The 20,725-nt window shown below is 36.2% G+C and overlaps 5 protein-coding genes across 5 annotated transcripts; all 5 read left to right on the top strand.

Annotated features, from left to right (window-relative positions):
- Nucleotides 1-4,321: 4,321 nt before the first annotated feature.
- On the top strand, nt 4,322-8,092 carry LOC113707061 (disease resistance protein RPM1-like). The gene is made up of 2 exons (XM_027229216.2): nt 4,322-4,418; nt 5,191-8,092. Exons 1-2 carry the CDS (start codon nt 4,351-4,353, stop codon nt 7,883-7,885), a joined length of 2,763 nt encoding a protein of 920 aa, XP_027085017.2. The 5' UTR covers nt 4,322-4,350; the 3' UTR covers nt 7,886-8,092.
- Nucleotides 8,093-8,687: 595 nt separating this feature from the next.
- Nucleotides 8,688-9,404, top strand: LOC113703896 (uncharacterized). The gene has a single exon (XM_027225403.2). The coding sequence runs from the start codon at nt 8,861-8,863 to the stop codon at nt 9,167-9,169; it is 309 nt and encodes a 102-aa protein (XP_027081204.1). The 5' UTR covers nt 8,688-8,860; the 3' UTR covers nt 9,170-9,404.
- Nucleotides 9,405-13,914: 4,510 nt separating this feature from the next.
- On the top strand, nt 13,915-14,850 carry LOC140012994 (putative disease resistance protein At1g50180). The gene has a single exon (XM_072061840.1). The coding sequence runs from the start codon at nt 13,915-13,917 to the stop codon at nt 14,848-14,850; it is 936 nt and encodes a 311-aa protein (XP_071917941.1).
- Nucleotides 14,851-14,904: 54 nt separating this feature from the next.
- On the top strand, nt 14,905-16,788 carry LOC113703893 (disease resistance protein RPM1-like). Its single transcript, XM_027225398.2, has one exon. The coding sequence runs from the start codon at nt 14,905-14,907 to the stop codon at nt 16,786-16,788; it is 1,884 nt and encodes a 627-aa protein (XP_027081199.2).
- Nucleotides 16,789-18,461: 1,673 nt separating this feature from the next.
- Nucleotides 18,462-19,162, top strand: LOC113703897 (uncharacterized). The gene has a single exon (XM_027225404.2). It carries the CDS (start codon nt 18,620-18,622, stop codon nt 18,926-18,928), a length of 309 nt encoding a protein of 102 aa, XP_027081205.1. The 5' UTR covers nt 18,462-18,619; the 3' UTR covers nt 18,929-19,162.
- The last annotated feature ends 1,563 nt before the right edge of the window (nt 19,163-20,725 follow it).

A 20,725-nucleotide genomic window follows, 5' to 3' on the forward strand; every position in this document is an offset into this window, starting at 1 on the left:
TATCTGTTCTTTTATCAGGAAAGTTAGGTAAGCTGAATAGTGTTATGATTTTGGTGGTGTGAATTTATAGAAATTCCAAATAGATTTTCAGCTTGCTCTCTCTAGAAAAGACTATAAAATTACTGGTTTGGATTGTTGAGTTTTCCTTATATACACAAAAGATTTTATCAAGATCTGCAAGTTAGTACAAATCTTTAAGTGGCACGGAAGAAACTATAGCTGAAATAGGGCATGCTCTTAGTGAAAACACTGTGAACAAACATATATACGTACTAGTAATAGTTCACGTAATTTGCACGTGATTATATTAACCCAAATATAACATCTCTTATATATAAATTTTTTTGTGAAATTTGATTGTGTACTAGATAATATGATATTTTATAATTTTAATTTCTTTAACCAGTTATTGTTACAAAAAGTATCTAAATAGGAACTCCTTGATCTATTGATTTTTGAATTTATTTTTCAAATTTTTTAAATTTATTTTGAGCTCTTTGTATATTATGGATTTAGCTTTGATAAACAATTCTGAATACGGTTGTGTTTCACCAAAGTTGTTGTATACTCATAATATTTTTACCATTAAATCATAATATTATTTTTTCAATGTCATACAAAAGATTAGGAATGGCAATGATTCCCTTCCCCCCCCCCCCAATCCCCCAGGTTGCCTAAGCATACCTTACTCCTGCACTGCCCCCTATCCCCTGCTTCCTCCGCTCCACCCCCACCTCGTCTCGCTTTCCCTGCAGGTGCCTGCGAGGGAAATAAGTTTATATATAATCAGTAAAAAAAAATGTAACTAGTATTTGGCATAAATGTATAATTAGTAATTTAGTAAAATGTATTAGTACAACTAATCAATAGTTTATATTAGTATAAATATATAATTATTAGTATAACTAAGAATAATAATTATATTACATATGCATAATTTGATATTTACAACTAATAATATTATACATACATATATATATATATATAAGTGTATATATGTTTTAAGGCAGGGAACGGGTCAGGGGATGGAGGATGAAAATTACCCCTCGTCCCATGAGTTTCCTAGTACCCGCCCCAATTGTCATCCCTATAAAAGATGTTGTTAAACAGAAAATAGATGTGTACATGTCACGTGTGAGTTTAGAAAATACAATTCATAATTATTAGGGTAAATACCTTATTACTCCCTGTGATTTTACAAAATGCCAGATGATCCCCCTAAGATTTTAAAATAGCCACACAACCCCTATGTAATTTTATGTAAATTGAAAAATGGACAGAATACATAATCATTTACAGCATTTGTACCAAAATTGCTTTAAAACGCGTGTGATAAAATTTTAATATTTATATAACCTCCTTATGATTTGTATAAATATCCATTTTATTCCCTGTGATTTTTACATTTATTCATATAATCTCCCTATATTTTTGAACAAAGTGATTATCCCGTCAATTAATTTAGCATATAAATAAGGGCACTATTAGTATTTCAACTAACGACGTTACATAGGTATTTTCTGTCAAATTTCCACTTTACATAAAACCACAAGGGGATGAAGTGGATTTTTTGAAATGTTGAGGGGGCCATTTGGCAACAGATGAAACCACAAGGGTTGCAAGTAATTTACCCTAATTATTAGCAAAGTAAAGACTTAAACCATAAAATCAATTTCTGAAAAGGGTATTAAAGTAAATAAATTGTCTTGTTAGATTTGGTCATTCTAATTATTTTTACCACACTCACCCCTTTTTTTACCCCCTGGAAAGCTTGCTCACTAACCAATCAGAGTCTAAACTTGCCTTTTTTTTACTTAAAAATAAAATCCATGGTTAAGTTTCTAATGAAGTCAATAAATTTTAACAAATGAAAAATTTGTATAAACATTTTGAATGTTATTTGCCATAACATTTTGAATGTTATTTTTTCCTTGTTAAGACAAATGAAATGCAATTGTACAATTAGAATGAATAATTATTTAAGAATAAAATATATGAACCGTGCTAATATCTAATTTCGCATGAACATTTACCTATTCTACGTTATATCTTTCTAGTTGAACTTTTATTTCTTTTTGTGAATTTGAATTGAATAATGTGAGGCGTATTATTGAATTTGGAATGTTTACATTTTTTTAAGTGTTATTGAGGTTAATAAAGAATGTAAATGATCTATATTGCTTAATTATCTTAGATTGTCTACTTAGTTGTCTATTGACATTCAATTGATAGAAATAGTTGGATTCTTTTATTTGTTCTTTTCTTTTAGTATTTCTTCATACCGATAAAAAGCACATAATTATATATCTGTCACATGATATTAATATCAAGATTCTTCAAATGAATATGGACTCTTTTCTTCTTATATATTTCTCTTTTTTTCCAACAGCATCTATTTTTTTTATACTAATATGTTTTACGATATCAAAATTGTGGCTAATGCAATTGGTCACATAATTTCAAGTAAGAAATTGCTTTGGATAAGAAACTTTGACACATATAGGAATTGAAGATGGAGTACAAGGGTCGCTAAATAGTTTTAATAGGGATTTTTTTCATTTTAATTACCATTATTATTGAGGTTTAATCATTTTAAATGTTTCGTATTTTTAATTACTACCAAAATTAAAATGTAACAACTCTAATTGAAAGATGAGGGTGATATGGGTACAACAAAAACTAAGATAAAAAAAGTGCTTATAACATATGATGCCAATACTCATCGAACTTTTAATATAGTAACAGATAATAGATTGGTCCATGGAGTCACTATCCAAAATCTGCTCTCTTATATCAGGTAAGTTGATTGAGGCTTTGGATTTTTGGAGCTGCGCATTTTGAAGAAATCCCAAATGCATTGGAGAGCTTCAGAATTTAGAATATCTAGATATGGGTGATACTATTGCCAGTTGGTTACCAATGGAAATCCCTTTATAACTAGATTATTTAAATCCTGATAATGGATGTTACTTATTAAAGTTCCATCTGAATTAAGAGGGCTTCTTTCCTCGCTTAAGTTACAAACCGTAATTGTTTCGACAGCCCATAATTATTTTCTCCTTTATGTTGGGGCAACACAGAAATTGAACTGAATTTTTGGAAGCACGGATTAGTTTTTTTTTTTTTTTTTGAATTAAGTTGCTTCAAATTACTGTTAGTTCTCACTTACAATAATGTTCTTTCTGGTGAAAATGAAAATTTATGCATATGAAATATCATAAGCAACAACACTTGGCACCCGGTAGAAGCAATGTCACGCAAAATAATAGAGACTAATCGAGAACGTATATTCTTTTCTCGGAACTCAATCAAAGAAGATAACAGAAGAGGTGAAGTAAGAATATTGAGAAGACGAAGAATGAAGCCATCTTTATCTATATTATTATTTCCCATGAGGTAATTAGCACTCATTTGCAGTATTGAAGAAAGTGGTGCTTCAACCTTAAATGATACTCATTTGCTGTACTGAAGAAAGAATATAACATTTCAGGTTGATTCTATCTACCCTACGGAATAAGTTATTTCAGGAAGACGGTAAATCATGAATAATTCTTGGCTAACATGAACTGGAGGGTTCTTAATAATAGCACAGTTAGCCTGATTTACTGTAAGAAGAAAAATTCTTGCTTTCTATAAAGTAGATTCTCTCCCCTTAATTCCAAAATATATGTATATTTTTTTGGTTAGCCTCATTCATTGCAAAAGTTGTCTTGCATCAAACGTTGTAAATAGAAAAGGCAAATAACCTGCTACTGAATTTGTTTCCTCATACTTTGGTAGTACTCAATGAGAATAATAGATGAGAATAACAGAGACTCAATGAGAATGTGCTTCTTATATTTGAGAGCCTTTGAAGATCTGAAGAATAAAAAGGACAAGAAGAATAAAGCCATGTTTGTTTATCTCTTTTCTTACTCGTAAGGTCTGATTTATTCCTAAAGTGGTGCTTCAGCTCTAACTATGATACTAATTTTCGAACGTGAAGAAAGAATAAATCATTTCAACTTTCTTTCTACAAATTCCAAACCATGGGGAACAAGGAAGGTAGAGAAAGAGCATTACTTCCGATGGAATCAACCTGATCCCCACCAAGGTCTTCCTTCCTATATAATAAATCCTTCTCAGGCACCCAAAAATATTTGATGTTAAAACCATTCTTCTACTCATAACCATATAAAAAGAAGCTAAAACCCTGCCTCCTTCTTCTTCTTCTTGAAAAAAAAAAATATATAACAAAAAACAATACAAATGGCAGAAACTGTTGTCTCTTTTGTTTCAAATCATCTCGCAACCTTACTCCGAGAGGAGGGAAGCCTGTTGGGAGGGCTTCGAGAAGAGGTCCAATTCATCATGGATGAGTTGGGGCAGATGAGAGCTTTCCTCAAAGTGGCTGAACCAAAAGAAGATGATGAGCCCAGGTATAGGTGGCAAACCAATTCACTTAATTAAATTTACTCATATTCGTCTATGAATAATGGGTACGGGTATTTTAAATTTTTTTATATTATTAGATAACCCATTAAATTCAATTAATTTATTTAGAATTCTCTTTTCGCACCCATTTTTTTTTTAGATTTTTCATTTTGTCATGATGTTAACAATTTTTGTTTCATTATTATTATTATTTGTTGGTTTATCTTATTATTTTATTTTCTCTTAGTTTGTTTACTTACTCATTTTTCAGCATTACTAATTTATGATAAGTTTTAGCTTCTTTTCTTATCTTACTAAAATGAAAATTTAAATTTACATATGAAAAAAATGTTAGGGGTTCAAAATTTTTGGATTAAGTTTTTATATTAATTTTTATAGTATTTAGTTCAAATTTTTATATTCTTATTATTCAATTATTAAATAATATGTAATTTTACGACATAGAGTGTCAATGGAAAAAAAATTGGTAATTAGACTTATTGAGCATTATAAGTAAATATTTAAAACTAATGATGGGTATAAAGAGCGACATAAATTGATAACTTAGTTTGCAAAAAAGAATTTTAATGAGTTTCCAAAAAGTTAAAATAAATGGGTTATAAATGGATAATTGGGTTACCCAATTCATTTCTTAACTTACCAATTTATACACATCTAATAAAATGGATATAAATGGATTGACTCACTTATACCCATTACCCATTTTACCCTATCTAAACCCGCTCAAGTCACTCATTTTGACAACTCTAATCCCAGGCTCCAAGAATGGATCAAGCAAGTGCGCGAAGCTGCTTATGACATTGAAGATGTTCTCGATGAATTTGTACTTCGCTTTGCTGGCCACAGACATCATGGATTCTGTGGCTCTCTGCAGAGAATTCTCAAAGCCATTAAGAGCTTGCCAGCTCGTCATCAGGTTGCCAGTGAAATTCAAAGCATCAAGTCCAGGATCAAAAATATTTCAGAAGGACGTCAGAGATACCAAGTTGAATTTGGTATCGATCACCGTGTCACTGGATTTTCAACCATGAAAGGCTCGCGGCTCTATAGCAGGGATGATGCACTTCTAGTGGAGGAAGCAAAATTGGTTGGCATTGACCAGCCCAAACAACATCTGATTTCTATGCTTCTCGAGGGGCACGATTACCAACTCAAAGTTATTTCAGTGGTTGGTATGGCTGGACTAGGGAAAACTACCCTAGTCAAAAAGGTCCATGAAGATCCAGATGTTAGAAAGAATTTCCCAGTTCGTGCATGGGTAACCGTCTCTCAAACATGCGACTTTCCAAAGCTCCTGAGAGACTTGATTCGGAAGTTGCACAAGGACTTGGACAAATCAGCCCCACAATCGATCGAGTCCATGACTACCGCTGAGCTGAAAGAAATTGTCAAAGATTTTCTTCAACAAGCTGGAAGGTATGCAATTGTGTTCGATGACGTGTGGGACGTGGAATTTTGGAATGAAATCAAATTTGCACTGCCTGAGGGTAACTACGGCAATCGTGTCATGCTAACAACACGAAATGCCGATGTAGCCCCTGCCTCTTGCACAGAATCTCAGGATTTTGTCTACAAAATGGAGCCACTATCAATTAAAGATTCGTGGACCCTATTTTGTAACAAGATCTTTAAAGGAAATCGTTGCCCCGACCACCTGATGGATGTTGCAAAAGCTGTATTGGATAAATGTGACGGTTTGCCTTTGGCGATTCTTGCGATCGGTGGGCTCTTGGCTTCGAAGGACGTGAGCAGAATAGATGAATGGGAGATGATTCAACACAGTCTTGGGGGTAAGCTAGAGAGAGTTAAAAGAATACTTTCTCTGAGTTACAACGATCTGCCTTCGCATCTCAAACCCTGTCTGTTGTATTTAAGCATTTATCCGGAGGATTATCTAATAGACTGCCAGGGGCTGATTCCCTTATGGATTGCTGAAAATTTTGTAGAATGGAGAGAAGGAATGAGTATTGAAGATGTAGCCTGGGGTTATCTCGGTGAACTCATCAGAAGAAGCCTAATTCAAGTGACTCGAGTGTTTTATGAAGGATCACCCGTCACGTGTCAAATCCATGACCTATTGAGAGAAGTTATTCTCATCAAGTCAAGGGAACAAAACATGGTGACAATTACTACTGGACAACCAATGACGTGGCCATCTGAGAAGGTACGCCGTCTAGTAGTCCATAGTAGTAGTAACAGTAGCAACATCCAACATCACCAACAAAGACAATTTTATTCCTTTGAACACCTTCGATCATTCATCACAGTTAGGTCCACCAACCCATTACTATCCAAAATTTTCTTATCTGAAGTTCTAAGGAGTAGCAAGTTGCTAAAGGTTTTGGAATTGGTAGGTCAAGAGATAGAGGAAACACCAAATGAGATTTTCAACTTGTTGCATCTCACATACCTGAGCCTATTTGGTACAAAAGTGGCAAGAGTCCCAAGAACCATTGGAAAGCTTCAACATTTGGAATATCTGAATTTGGGGAACACTGGAGTTAGGGAATTACCCGTGGAAATCCTAAAGCTGCAAAAGCTTCGGCATCTCACAGTATTCCAACGAGTTGATCCCTCAGATGAAGATTTTGGAATTCATGGGTTTAAAGGTCCGTCAAAATTGGGAGGGCTTCTCGCTTTACAAAGGTTAAACACCATAGATGCAAGCAGCGGGTCTGTAATAGTTATAGAGATAGGAAAATTGACCCAATTAAGAGAGTTATTTATTACACAGTTGAGAAGAGAGGATGGAAAGGAGCTCTGCTCCTCCCTTGCCAACCTCACCAGCCTTCGGGAATTAAGCGTTGAATCAATTGGAAAAGGTGATGATCGTGAGATAATTGATCTAAATCATCATCTTCCTTCTCTTTCTTCTTCTTCTTCTTGTTCGTTTCTTCAATCTCTTCGTATGCTAATTATGTGTGGCCGCTTAGAAACGATGCCAGTGTGGATAACTCATCTTCAAAACTTGGTAAAAATATTTATGAACTGGAGCGGGTTAAGGGCTGAGGAAGATCCACTTGAATCCCTCCAACATTTGCCCAATTTGGGTGAAATTGGTTTCTGTGGATCTTACCAGGGAGAAGGGTTGTGTTTCAAGGCTGGAGGGTTCCTAAAGATGAAACAGTTGTGGCTAAGGAGAATGGAAGGATTAAGAAGGATAACAATCGAGGAGGGTGCATGCCCTTATCTCCAAAGACTAATTCTGAAACAGCTTCCATTACTAGAGGACTTACCTTGCGGTATTCAGCACTTGAGCCATCTTCAACGGCTGTCTTTGTATGAGATGAGTTCTCGAATGATGGAAAAGGTCGAGAATCAGAAGGAAGACAGTGAAGATTACAGAAGAATGGCACACATTCCTGAAATTGTCATTGGTTTCTATGCCAATGATGGGAAATGGAGAATCCGCCGGCTATGGGGGAAGAAGAAGAAAACATTCCTTGCCTAGCACTAGCAGCATCCTGTGGCTTTCCTTTCTCATTGTTTGCTTTCCCTCCCTGTTGTTGACGATCCTGCTCTCTCTTGTTCTTCTATTTTTCTGAGAAGTTTCTGATGTTTTCTATCTTCTCCACTACGCGTAGTATGGTGCATTGCATCATCATCTTGTTCATATGCTGCTTTTTTTTAATGTATTTTTTTAACTGTTTTTCTTGAATTTTAACTTCCCCAAATAAGCGCTTGTGAGATCATGAGATTGCAATGGCTATAGCATTGTGCGAAATTTGAGAATGACAATCTTCTTTTTACTCTTCAATTTTAGATAACAAAGGGGTCTGAGACTTTTACTCTTCTTTTTACTCTTCAATCTTCTTTTTACTCTTCTTTTTACTCCTCAACTTCTAGCTGCATATGTAAGAGAAAAAAAATACTAAACAAATAAAGGGTGACTCACCAAAGAGTTGAAGGCCAAAATGCAAATCCATCCATCATACTACACGAATAACTTGCCACGAAATCATGGTGTTTATTTCTCAATCCAAAAATATGTAGCTTTCTAGATCCATTTTTCCAAACCAGATAGAGAAAAATAAAAAATGGATCAGATTTTCCTTGAAAATCTAAGGCCTTGCTTGGATTGCTGTTTTCCGTAGAAAAATTTCATCATTTTCCGTGAACACATTTCCCTATTACCTTTTTTTCTCACATACATCAAATCGCTACAGTATTTTTTCCATGAAAAATGACGGAAAATGCAATCCAAACGGGACCTAAATACTCTATATGATGATCAAATAGCTAAATATCCTTCTATTTCTGTCCTAAAGTGTGATACTAGTAACAAAAAATTAAATGGCATTCTCGTCATTTTGCCCTCAACGAAAGCTATCCTCTTTCTCTGGAATGCCTAGAACCCCTGCACCCTTTCTTTCTCTGGAAGCTCTAACTAGTTCATTTTGTAAGCAACATAACTGATTCACCACCAATGGGTATTTTTTCATGGTTCAAGGGAACCAAAAACGATACCAACTCCAAACCGGCGACCCAAAAATCCGAACCGGTGAAAACCCAATCCGCTTCTGAAGTTCCCGGCATGAACGGAGCAGTGGAGGTCCGGCGGCCTGGCCCACCACCAGCTGATATCACCGTTTTCGAATTCGGTTCCATTGCCGCTTCTGCCGATAAGGTCACCCTCGCCGGCTTCTGCCCTGTTTCTGACGAGCTCGAACCTTGCCGCTGGGAGATTCTGCCGGCTCAAGGCTCCGACGCCCCTCAATTTCGCGTAGTCTTTTGACGGAAAAATAGTTGGCGAAAAAGAAAGGGAGAATTTTCAGCTTAGCTTTTGAGGAAATGGTGAGGAGGAGTAAAATCCCAATCCTGAGTAGAGTTTCTTCAGTTCATATGGGGTTTTTTCTATATTAAAAAAACAAAAAAGCTTGTATCTTTTTTCCTCTTTCATTTTTGAAGTTTCTCTGTAATTTAGCTCTGTTTGGCACTTTGATTAGAATATGATAAAGACCTTTACTGCACTCGTTTTTCCCTTTTTTTTGGTTGGGTCCAAATTTGGGTACTATTGGCTTGAAAACATGAGGAGGAAGAGGAAAGAAGTAATTTGTTGTGATAGATTGGTTATTGCGTTGTTGGATGATAGATGCACATTGTCTTCTGTTTCCTGCAATTTGCTGTAGAATTATTATGGAAAAGGGCGCCCTTGAAGCCCTAATCAATAAAGGGTTCAGGTTTTTAGGCCAAATGTGAAGGGCATTTGGACTGACGTTTGTACAAAATGTACCAGTATGTGTACACGAAAATACATTTCACGCGTGAAGGCCTTCTATAGATTGCCGAACATTGTGCTTTCTTTATCAAATAAGGTTCCAAGCATGCCCTGTTCTTGAAATTTTCCCTGTTATTAACTGGACTTGATAGAGTGGAGAAGCTGTAGATTTGTTGGAGTCCTTTTATCTTGTTTTACAAGGTAAGAACTCGGCTTTTCTTTGCTTAAGAGTGTTTCAAGTAGTTTAGATCTGCTCTGTGTTTGTGTCTGTGATTGCACTGGCAGGGTTGCGAGGGGGGTGGAGGATGGGGAGTGTATGTGTTCGTGTATTGTGTATGTAACTATATAACTATGTATATGTCAATAAGGATGAGCTTGTATGAATTGGTGTACCATGTAGAGCATTTATCAGGTCATGATGAAATATATGTGGGCAAAGAAAGCTTTGAGCCTAAACTCTTCATGCTTTTTAAGCTGCTTTTACATTTGCTTGGTTTGTTTGTCAAATAAAATTGAAGCAATTGCATTCATTTTTTACGTTTGACTCTATGATTTGGATTCTATATTGTGAGGGAAGGGAGACTTTAGAAGCTTTTGGTTAATGGTAAGTACCAAGTAGAAGTTTTCAAGGACTGATTTGAAAAGTAGAATGGATGACAACAATACATGTTTGCCAGCTATTAAGGAAAAAAAAAAAGGCATAGAGGGTGTGTAGTTGCCTGTTTCTTTGGAAAATTCAGCTATGGAACAACGCATAGAGGGCGTGATAATTACAACATTAAGTTTTCAGATTTTATTTGGTTTGTCAATCATGTTTTGCCCCCTTCTTCTTCTTCTTCTTCTTCTTCTTCTTTCTTTGGCAAACTTATGATTGCAAGTGTTTATTGGATTGCTTAATGACGAATGAACCATTGTTATCACAGAAAAGAACTACAAGGGCAATATTGCTAGGTTTCACCATATGGTGGAATGTGATGAAAAGTATGTACTTTCCCCAAACACTTTTTTTAATGATAGCGGGAATGCAGCTGTTTTACTTTTTGTGGTTAAAGTGGATTAAATGGCATTTGCGCCTACAAATTCATAGTTCAAATTTGCTGCAACTGATTGTAGATACTTTAAAACATTATCGTGACAAAAAGTGTAGGCTCATGAAGATATGCAGTGTTTGCTATCTTCTTGGTGTCATTGTAGTTACATGATGGTTCATGAAGATACGTATTCTCAATATTCAGCTAAACTTGGTTGAAACAGAAAAAAGAAATAGGATAAAGAGGACGCAGTTCAATCCTTATTTGTTAAAGGATCTTTTTGCTTGTAATGTTCTTGGTGGAACCAAAACATTGAAAGTTTTCCATGCTTTGTCTTGGCTCCCAATGAACACTGATGTGTTTGTAATACAACATTCTGGTCAACTTCTGTTCCATGTTTTACAAATTGCCTGCCTTCAGGAGTATCTTTGATATTATGGCTTGTTCCTTCAGAAATTCTGCAACCTTGTACATTTGACACTGACAGCAAGTGTGGCATCTGATGCGGTATTATTACTGCAAGCAGACAATGCAATCGTATAATCGTCAGACACTAACGAAAGTTGTTGTACCATTATGAGAAGGCATCGATGTATCAAAATTAATTAATTCTGAACTACAAAGGGCCTCTTGGATAGTTTGCAGAGCAGTGCAGATACTCATCTTTTGAGACAACATGCTTAACTGTTAATCTGGTTTCCACATTAAATATGCCCAAAAGAGCAAGTTGCACGAAACTAGATTCCTATTTTATCAAAATGGCAGGAAAATTCCAAGATATCACAGTCATATGAAGAAGGCAATTATCAAGAATAGGTAATCGACATCGTGCCATATATCCCACATTCTAGTACCTGTTAGCATCGGCCACCAATTGTTTTACAAAGCGATAATAAGAAGCAATGACCATGAAATAAAGGCCACAAGGCATCTTGCAACTTCCTTATCATAGAACACGTAATAGATATAATTATATAACTAACGCTGCAATCAATACTAAACTTACCAATATCTGCAATACAATCCCCCCTGACTTTGTGATATTAATTGGTTTTTGATTGAGTTAAAAAAGAAACTTATAATTTTCCCCATGCAGTTGAAAAAGATAGCTGCAAAGATGATATAAATGAGACATTGAATTAATTGACAAAGTGGAGGGCATAGAAATAAGCCACGTCATGATTGAGTGGTACAGCTATTCCAACAAATTTGTAATCCTTAAATGTAAAGAAAATTGATTATTTTTAATTTACTCCTTACCATTTTCTGCAATTCCTTTTTTTTTTTTTTTTTGCTAAATTTGCACGCTGTTCATTGACCTCTTAAATTAATACAGTTCACATTTCTTTGATATTACAAATACTAATTGGTCAGCAGAAATTAGTTCCATAGAGTAAGGTTTTTTATTTCTTCGTCAATGAAATCAATAATGTCCTTCCCCTCGTAAAGAACCCACAGTCTTTTTTTTTTATTATTATTTGTCATCATTTACGTCTACACCTACTCTTAGTTCTAATCTAACCTATACAAGGGGAGGTAACCCAACAGGGTCACAGGGAACCGATGGGGACTAAATCACCATCGGACCATACGAGTGCAAAGCACCCACATGAATCTTAAGCACAGCCACATTAGGTGGCCACCTATGATAGAAGGCAAAGGTTGAACTCTTAACCTCCCACCCCACACTAAAAGTGATGGTCAATTCCACTAAAGCGAGCTGTTTAAAAAACCCACAATCGAACGATGCTCCTTTTTATCTTTATCCGACCCACGGTTGAAAGAAGGTCCCGAAGACATGTGCACAGTCTTCTTAATAGCTTCCATGATTTTATATTGTGGGAGGTAAGGCAGCTTCGTCCCACCCCCTCCCCTCTCCCCGTCCCCGTTTCCATCCTGCTTTCCTGACGGGCTAATAAAAATTTATTATATAATTTTATTATAATTAAATTTTAATAAATAATTAAGTATTAAAATATCAATACATTACTAAATTATTATTCATTATAATTTTACAATTGAAACTTATAAAAATAATCAAACAAAAATTAGTGAATACAATCCAATATGATGAAATAAATACAATTAAAGTAGTTAAATTTTTACTTTTGATAGAAATACAATCACTAATTCATTATTTTACTTGTGCTTTTTTTTGAGTAAGTATAATTAGAGATTTAGTATAAATGTATTAGTAAATTTAATATAACTAATTAATAATTTCTATTAGTATATATATTAGTAATATAACTGATAATGATATTATATAATACATATAACTAATAATATCATTATCATAAGTTTATAACTAATTAAATTAAATATTTTATATATAATTATATGCACATATATATTTATTTTTTTTAAACGGATTCCGGGGCGGGGTAGCCTCCTGCGGGCCATCCTGTTGCCATCCTTAGTCTTGAGTTGCTTTTTCTGTTCCACTCCGAAGAAATTCACTTTCCTCTGCATCACATGTTCCTGGAAAACTCATAGCTGGCTTCCAGTTGATTCGGAACTGTCAATTTTCTTTTGGGGTGGGGTTTTCTTCTCATTCTCTTGTGCTCTTTCCACTTTAACTACTCAAACACGCGTTCAAGTCTATACTGTAAATTTCGTCTACACCGCGTTGGACTGGTTTGTTCCTTGATATTCCATCCGTTTTTATTACAAACTAGTTGGTCCAAAGGGTCAAAAGAAAAAAAAAAAAAAGCAGAAATTAGTTCCATAGAAGGAGGAGCTTATATATGTCATAATGTCAGCAGAAGGGGCAAAACATTTTGCAGCAGTTTTATTTCTTCGTCAAAGAAATCAATAATGTCCAGTCCAACCGCGTTTTAACCTGGAATTTCTACTTGTAAAGAAGGACCACAGTTGAACGGTGCTCCTTTGTTATTATCCGACCAAAGGACCCACAGTTGAAAGAAGCTCCTGAAGACATGTGCAAACAGAAATGAGTCTTCTTAATAGCTTCCATGATTTTGTATTGTGGCAGGTAAGGCAGCTTCGTCTTTCACAATCAGATGTTTCTTGCTTTAGTTTCTTCTAATTGGTTAATTCTTTCTTTTTCTGTTTAACGCGGCTTTTCTTTTTGATAAATACTGGACCGAAGAACATCAGCTTATTAATCTATAACTTCCTCTTCCTTCTTCCTTTCAAGATATTACAACTGGACTGTCCAATCCTATAAACCAGAAGCCGCCTTCCCCTACATTCTGTTTTGTGTCAGAAATGGCAGAAACTGTTGTCTCTTTTGTGTCAGATCATCTCGCAACCTTACTCCGAGAGGAGGGAAGCCTATTGGGAGGGCTTCGACAGGAGGTCCAACTCATCAGGGATGAGTTGGGGCATATGAAAGCTTTCCTCAAAGTGGCTGAAGCAAAAGAAGAAGAAGATCCCAGGCTCCAAGAATGGATCAAGCAAGTGCGCGAAGCTGCTTATGACATTGAAGATGTTCTCGATGAATTTGTACTTCGCTTTGCTGGCTACCGACATCATGGATTCTGTGGCTCTCTGCAGAGAATTCTCAAAGCCATTAAGAGCTTGCGAGCTCGTCATCAGGTTGCCAGTGAAATTCAAAGCATAAAGTCCAGGATCAAAAATATTTCAGAAGGACGTCAGAGATACCAAGTTGAATTTGGGATCAATGACCGTGTCACTGGATCTTCAACCATGAACGACTCATGGCGCTATAGCAGAGATGACGCACTTCTAGTGGAGGAAGCAAAATTGGTTGGCATTGACCAGCCCAAACAACATCTGATTTCAAAGCTTCTCGAGGGGCACGATCACCAACTCAAAGTTGTTTCAGTGGTTGGAATGGGAGGACTCGGCAAAACTACCCTAGTCAAAAAGGTCCATGAAGATCCAGATGTTAGAAAGAATTTCCCAGTTCGTGCCTGGGTAACCGTCTCTCAAACATGCGACTTTCCAAAGCTCCTGAGAGACTTGATTTGGCAGTTGCACAAGGAATTGAACAAATCAGTCCCACAATTCATCGAATCTATATCTACCGCTGAGCTGAAAGAATTTGTCAAAGATTTTCTTCAACAAGTTGGAAGGTATGCAATTGTCTTCGATGACGTGTGGGACGTGGAATTTTGGAATGAAATCAAATTTGCACTGTCTGAGGGTAACTACGGCAATCGTGTCATGCTAACAACATGAAATGCCGATGTAGCCTCTGCCTCTTGCACAGAATCTCAGGATTATGTCCACAGAATGGAGCCACTATCAAATGAAGATTCGTGGACCCTATTTTGCAACAAGATCTTTAAAGGAAATCGTTGCCCCACCCACCTGATGGATGTTGCAAAAGCTGTATTGGATAAATGTGACGGTTTGCCTTTGGCGATTGTTACGATTGGTGGGCTCTTAGCTTCGAAGGACGCGAGCAGAATAGATGAATGGGAGAAGATTCAACAGAGTCTTGGGGGTGAATTCACCGGTAAGCTAGAGAGAGTTAAAAGGATACTTTCTCTGAGTTACAATGATCTGCCTTCGCACCTCAAACCCTGTCTGTTGTATTTAACCATTTATCCGGAGGATTATCCAATAAACTGCCATATGCTGATTCAATTATGGATTGCTGAAAGATTTGTAGAATGGAGAGAAGGAATGAGTATTGAAGATGTAGCCTGGGGTTATCTCAGAGAACTCATCAGCAGAAGCCTAATTCAAGCAACTAAAGTGTTTTATGAAGGAACGCCCCACACGTGTCGAATCCATGACCTATTGAGAGAAGTTATTCTCATCAAGTCAAGGGAACAAAACATGGTGACAGTTACTACTGGACAACCAATGACGTGGCCATCTGAGAAGGTACGCCGTCTAGCAATCCATAGTAGTAGTAACAGTAGCAACATCCAATACCACCAACAAAGACAATTTTATTCCTTTGAACACCTTCGATCATTCATCACAGTTAGTTCCACCAACCCATTACTATCCAAAACTTTCCTATCTGAAGTTCTAAGGAGTAGCAAGTTGCTAAAGGTTCTAGATTTGACTAATGAAGAGATAGAGGCAACACCAAATGAGATTTTCAACTTGTTGCATCTCACATATCTGAGTCTATATGGTACAAAAGTGGAAAGAGTCCCGAGAGCTATTGGAAAGCTTCTACATTTGGAATATCTGAATTTGGGGTACACTGGAGTTAGGGAATTACCCGTGGAAATCCTAAAGCTGCAAAAGCTTCGACATCTCTTTGTATTCCATCCAGTTGATCCCTCAAATGATGATTATGGATTTCATGGGTTTAAAGGTCCGTCAAAATTGGGAGGGCTTCTGGCTCTACAAATATTAAACACCATAGATGCAAGTAGTGGGTCTGTAATAGTTAAAGAGATAGGAAAATTGACCCAATTAAGAGAGTTAGCTATTACACAGTTGAGAAGAGAAGATGGAAAGGAGCTCTGCTCCTCCCTTGTCAACCTCACCAGTCTTCGGGAATTAAGTGTTGATTCAGTTGGAAAAGGTGATGATTATGAGATAATCGATCTAAATCATCATCAACATTCTCTTTCTTCTTCTCGTTCGTTTCTTCGATCTCTTCGTGTGCTAATTATGCGTGGCCGCTTAGAAACAATGCCACGATGGGTAGCTCATCTTCAAAACTTGGTAAGCTTAGATTTGATCTGGAGCGGGTTAAGGGCTGAGGAGGATCCGCTTGAATCCCTCCAACATTTGCCCAATTTGGATGACATTAGTTTCATTGGATCTTACCAGGGAGAAGGGCTGTGTTTCAAGGCTGGAGGGTTCCTGAAATTGAAGAGGTTGCACTTAAAGAGAATGGAAGGGTTGAGATGGATGAGAGTGGAGGAGGGTGCATTGCCTCGTCTCCAGAAACTATTTCTGCAACAACTTCCATCACTAAAGGAATTACCATTGGGTATTCAGCACTTGAGCAATCTTCAACGGCTGATTTTGTCTGAGATGAGTTCTCAATTGAGAGAGAAACTGTTGGAGGATCAGAAGGAAGAAAGTGAAGATTACACAAGAATCGCACATATTCCTGAAATTTTCATTGGTTACTGTACAGATGATAGGAAATGGAGAATCCTCCGGCTATGGGGGAAGAAGAAGAAAACATTCCTTGCCTAGCACTAGTAGCATCCCGTGGCTTTCCTTTCTCTTCTTCTTCTATTTTTCTGAGAAGTTTCTGATGTTTTCTATCTTCTCCACTGCGTGTAGTATGGTGCATTGCATCATCATCTTGTTCATATGCTGCATTTTGTTAATGTATTTTTTTAACTGTTTTTCTTTAATTTTAACTTCAGCAAATGCAGCATTCTTACCTACCCCCCCAAATATGCGCTTGTGAGATCATGAGCTCAATGATAACTAAGTACAGGAATCAATTTGCCCATAAGTCTACATAAAGATTGCAATGCATATAGCATTGTGCGAAATTTGAGAATGACAATCTTCTTTTCACTCTTCAATTTTAGATAACAAAAGGGTCTGATCCCAATTTTGATTTATTTCTAAAAGTTTCTCTAGATTTGCCAATTTTTTAGGAGCATAAAAATAGGATTTGAGAAGCTCCTCAACTTCTAGCTGCGTATATAAGAAAAAAATACTAAACAAATAAAGGGTGACTTGTGTGTAGAGGTGTCAAAATGGGTGTTTTGGACGAGTTTAGGATGGTTAAAATAGGTAATGGGTATAAGTGAGTCAACTCATTTATACCCATCTAATTAAATGCGTATAAATGGGTAAGTCAAAAAATGAATTGGGTAACCCAATTATCTATTTATAATCCATTTATTTTAAATTTTTGTAAATTCATTTAAATTTATTTTTGCAAATTAAGTTATCAATTTATCCCATCCTTTGCACCCATCATTAGTTTTAAATGTTTACTTATAATGCTCAATGAGCCTAATTACTAATTTTTTTCCCTTGCGTACTGTATGTTTCAAAATTACATACTATTTAATAATGGAACAATAAGAATATAAAAATTTGAACTAAACACTATAAAAGTTAACATAAAAATTTAATCCAAAATTTTTGATATTCTAGCATTTTTTTTTGTGTATAAATTTAAAATTTCATTTTGAAAAGGTAGGAAAAGAAGTTAAAACTTGTCACAAATTGATAATGCTAAAAATTGAACAAGTTAACAAACTAAGAGAAAAGAAAATGATAAGATGAAACTAATAAATAATAATACTAATAATAATGAAACGAAAGTAGTTAACATCGTGATAAAATAAAAATTTTGAAAAAAAAAAATGGGTGGGAAAGAGAGGAGGTTTGGGGGAAGACAATTCTAAATTGGTTAATTAGATTAGATGAGTTACCTAATAATACCCATTTATACCCCAATAATACCTATTTATACCCATTTAGATAGGTTAGATGGGTTAAATGGATATTATTGGATAACCCATTTATACTTAGATGCAAAAACTTAAGATATTCATACTCATCTATTCATGAGCGAGTATGGATAAATTTAATAAAATGAATTTGTTTGCCACCTATAAATATAGCAGATGCAGCTCACCAAAGAGTTGAAGGCCAAAATGCAAATCCATCCATCATACTACATGAATAACTTGCCATAAAATCATGGTGTTTATTCCTCAATCCAAAAATATGTAGCTTTCTAGATGCATTTTTCCAAACCAGATAGAGAAAAATAAAAAATGCATCAGATTTTCCTTGGTTTATTATACAGGGAAATAACATTGAAAATCTAAATACTCTATATGATCATCAAATAGTTAAATATCCTTCTATTTCTGTCCCAAAATATGATACTAGTAACAAAAAATTAAATGGCATTCTCGTCATTTTGCCCTCAACGAAAGCTATCCTCTTTCTTGATTTCTTCCTCAAATAAAACTGGAATGCCTAGAGCCCTTTCCCTCTCTGGAAGTTCTAACTAGTTCATTTTGTAAGCAACATAGCTGATTCACCACCGATGGGTATTTTTTCATGGTTCAAGGGAACCAAAAACGATACCGACTCCAAACCCGCGACCCAAAAATCCGAACCCGTTAAAACCCAATCCGCTTCTGAAGTTCCCGGCATGAACGGAGCAGTGGAGGTCCGGCGGCCCGGCCCACCACCAGCTGATATCACCGTTTTCGAATTCGGTTCCGTTGCCGCTTCTGCCGACAAGGTCACCCTCGCCGGCTTCTGCCCTGTTTCGGACGAGCTCGAACCTTGCCGCTGGGAGATTCTGCCGGCTCAAGGCTCCGACGCCCCTCAATTTCGCGTAGTCTTTTGACGGAAAAATAGTTGGCGAAAAAGAAAGGGAGAATTTTCAGCTTAGCTTTTGAGGAAATGGTGAGGAGGATTAAATCCCAATCCTGAGTAGAGTTTCTTCAGTTCATATGGGTTTTTATCTATATTAAAGAAACAAAAAAGCTTGTATCATTTTTTTTCTTTCATTTTTGAAGTTTCTCTGTAATTTAGCTCTGTTTGACACTTTGATTAGAATATGATAAAGACCTTTACTGCACTTGTTTTTCCCATTTTTTCGGTTGGGTCCAAATTTGGCTTGAAAACACGAGAAGGAAGAGGAAAGAAGTAAATTTGTTGTGATAGATTGGTTATTGCGTTGTTGGATGATAGATGCACATTTTCTTCTGTTTCCTGCAATTTGCTGTAGAATTATCATGGAAAAGGGCGCCCTTGAAGCCCTAATCGGTAAAGGGTTCAGGTTTTTAGGCCAAATGTGACGGGCATTTGCACTGACGTTTGTACAAAATGTACCAATATGTGTACACGAAAATACATTTCAGGCATGAAGGCCTTCTATAGATAGCCGAACATTGTGCTTTCTTTATCAAATAAGGTTCCAAGCATGCCCTGTTCTTGAAACTTTCCCTGTTATTAACTGGACTTGACAGAGTGGAGAAGCTGTAGATTTGTTAGAGTCCTTTTATCTCGTTTTACAATGTAAGAACTTGGCTTTTCTTTGCTTAAGAGTGTTTCAAGGAAGGATGGGATGGGATGAGTGCTTTTATAGACCCTCTGTCTAGTAGTTTAGATCTGCTTTGTGTGTGTGCCTGCGATTGTGTTGGCAGGGTTGCGAGGAGGATGGAGGATGGGGAGTGTATGTGTTCTTGTTTTGTGTATGTAACTATGTCTATGTCAATAAGGATGAGCTTATATGGATTGCTGTACCATGTAGAGCATATATCATGTCATGTTGAAATATATGTGGGCAGAGAAAGCTTTGAGCCTAAACTCTTCATGCTTTTTAAGTTGAAAGCTTTGAGCCTATACTCTTCATGCTTTTTAAGTTGCTTTTACATTTGCTTGGTTTGTTTGTCAAATAAAATTGAAGCAATTGCATTCATTTTTTACATTTGACTCTATGATTTGGATTCTATATTGTGAGGGAAGGGAGACTTTAGAAGCTTTTGGTTAATATTAAGCACCAAGTAGAAGTTTTCAAGGACTGATTTGAAAAGTAGAATGGATGAAAACAATACATGTTTGCCAGCTATTAAAAAAAAAAGGCATAGAGGGTGTGTAGTTGCCTGTTTCTTTGGAAAATTTATTGAACAACGCATAGAGGGCGTGACAATTACAACGTTAAGTTTTCAGATTTTATTTGGTTTGTCAATCATGTTCCCTCCCCCCCCCCCCCTCCTCTCTCTCTCTCTCTCTTCCTCTTCTTCTTCTTTCTTTGGCAAAGTTATGATTGCAAGTGTTTATTGGATTGCATAATGACGAATGAACCATTGTTGTCACAGAAAAGAAATACAAGGTCAATATTGCTAGGTTTCACTATATGGTTGAAAGTGATGAAAATTATGTACTCTCCGCCATAATGCGGAAAAAGTAGTCCAATTTTTTTTTAATGATAGTGGGAATGCAGCAGTTTGCTTTTTGTGGTTAAAGTGGATTAAATAGCATTTGCTCCTAGAAGTTCATAGTTCAAATTTGCCGCAACTGATTGTAGATACTTTAAAACGTTATCATGCTAGTAAGTGCAGTAGTATAAGCTATCAATTATCATCATTCCTCTAGTACATATTCCAAATGCAGTGTCTAGACTTGCACTTAAGTAGTG

The sequence above is a fragment of the Coffea arabica genome, chromosome 8e (assembly GCF_036785885.1).
Source record: "Coffea arabica cultivar ET-39 chromosome 8e, Coffea Arabica ET-39 HiFi, whole genome shotgun sequence".
Classification (NCBI taxonomy): domain Eukaryota; kingdom Viridiplantae; phylum Streptophyta; class Magnoliopsida; order Gentianales; family Rubiaceae; genus Coffea; species Coffea arabica.

Coding starts and splice junctions, on each gene's coding strand:
- LOC140012994 (XM_072061840.1), top strand. CDS start 13,915: ATGGCAGAAACTGTTGTCTCTTTTGTGTCAGATCATCTCGCAACCTTA.
- LOC113707061 (XM_027229216.2), top strand. CDS start 4,351: ATGGATGAGTTGGGGCAGATGAGAGCTTTCCTCAAAGTGGCTGAACCA. Junction 4,419..5,190: donor AAAGAAGATGATGAGCCCAG/GTATAGGTGGCA, acceptor CTCTAATCCCAG/GCTCCAAGAATGGATCAAGC.
- LOC113703893 (XM_027225398.2), top strand. CDS start 14,905: ATGGAGCCACTATCAAATGAAGATTCGTGGACCCTATTTTGCAACAAG.
- LOC113703896 (XM_027225403.2), top strand. CDS start 8,861: ATGGGTATTTTTTCATGGTTCAAGGGAACCAAAAACGATACCAACTCC.
- LOC113703897 (XM_027225404.2), top strand. CDS start 18,620: ATGGGTATTTTTTCATGGTTCAAGGGAACCAAAAACGATACCGACTCC.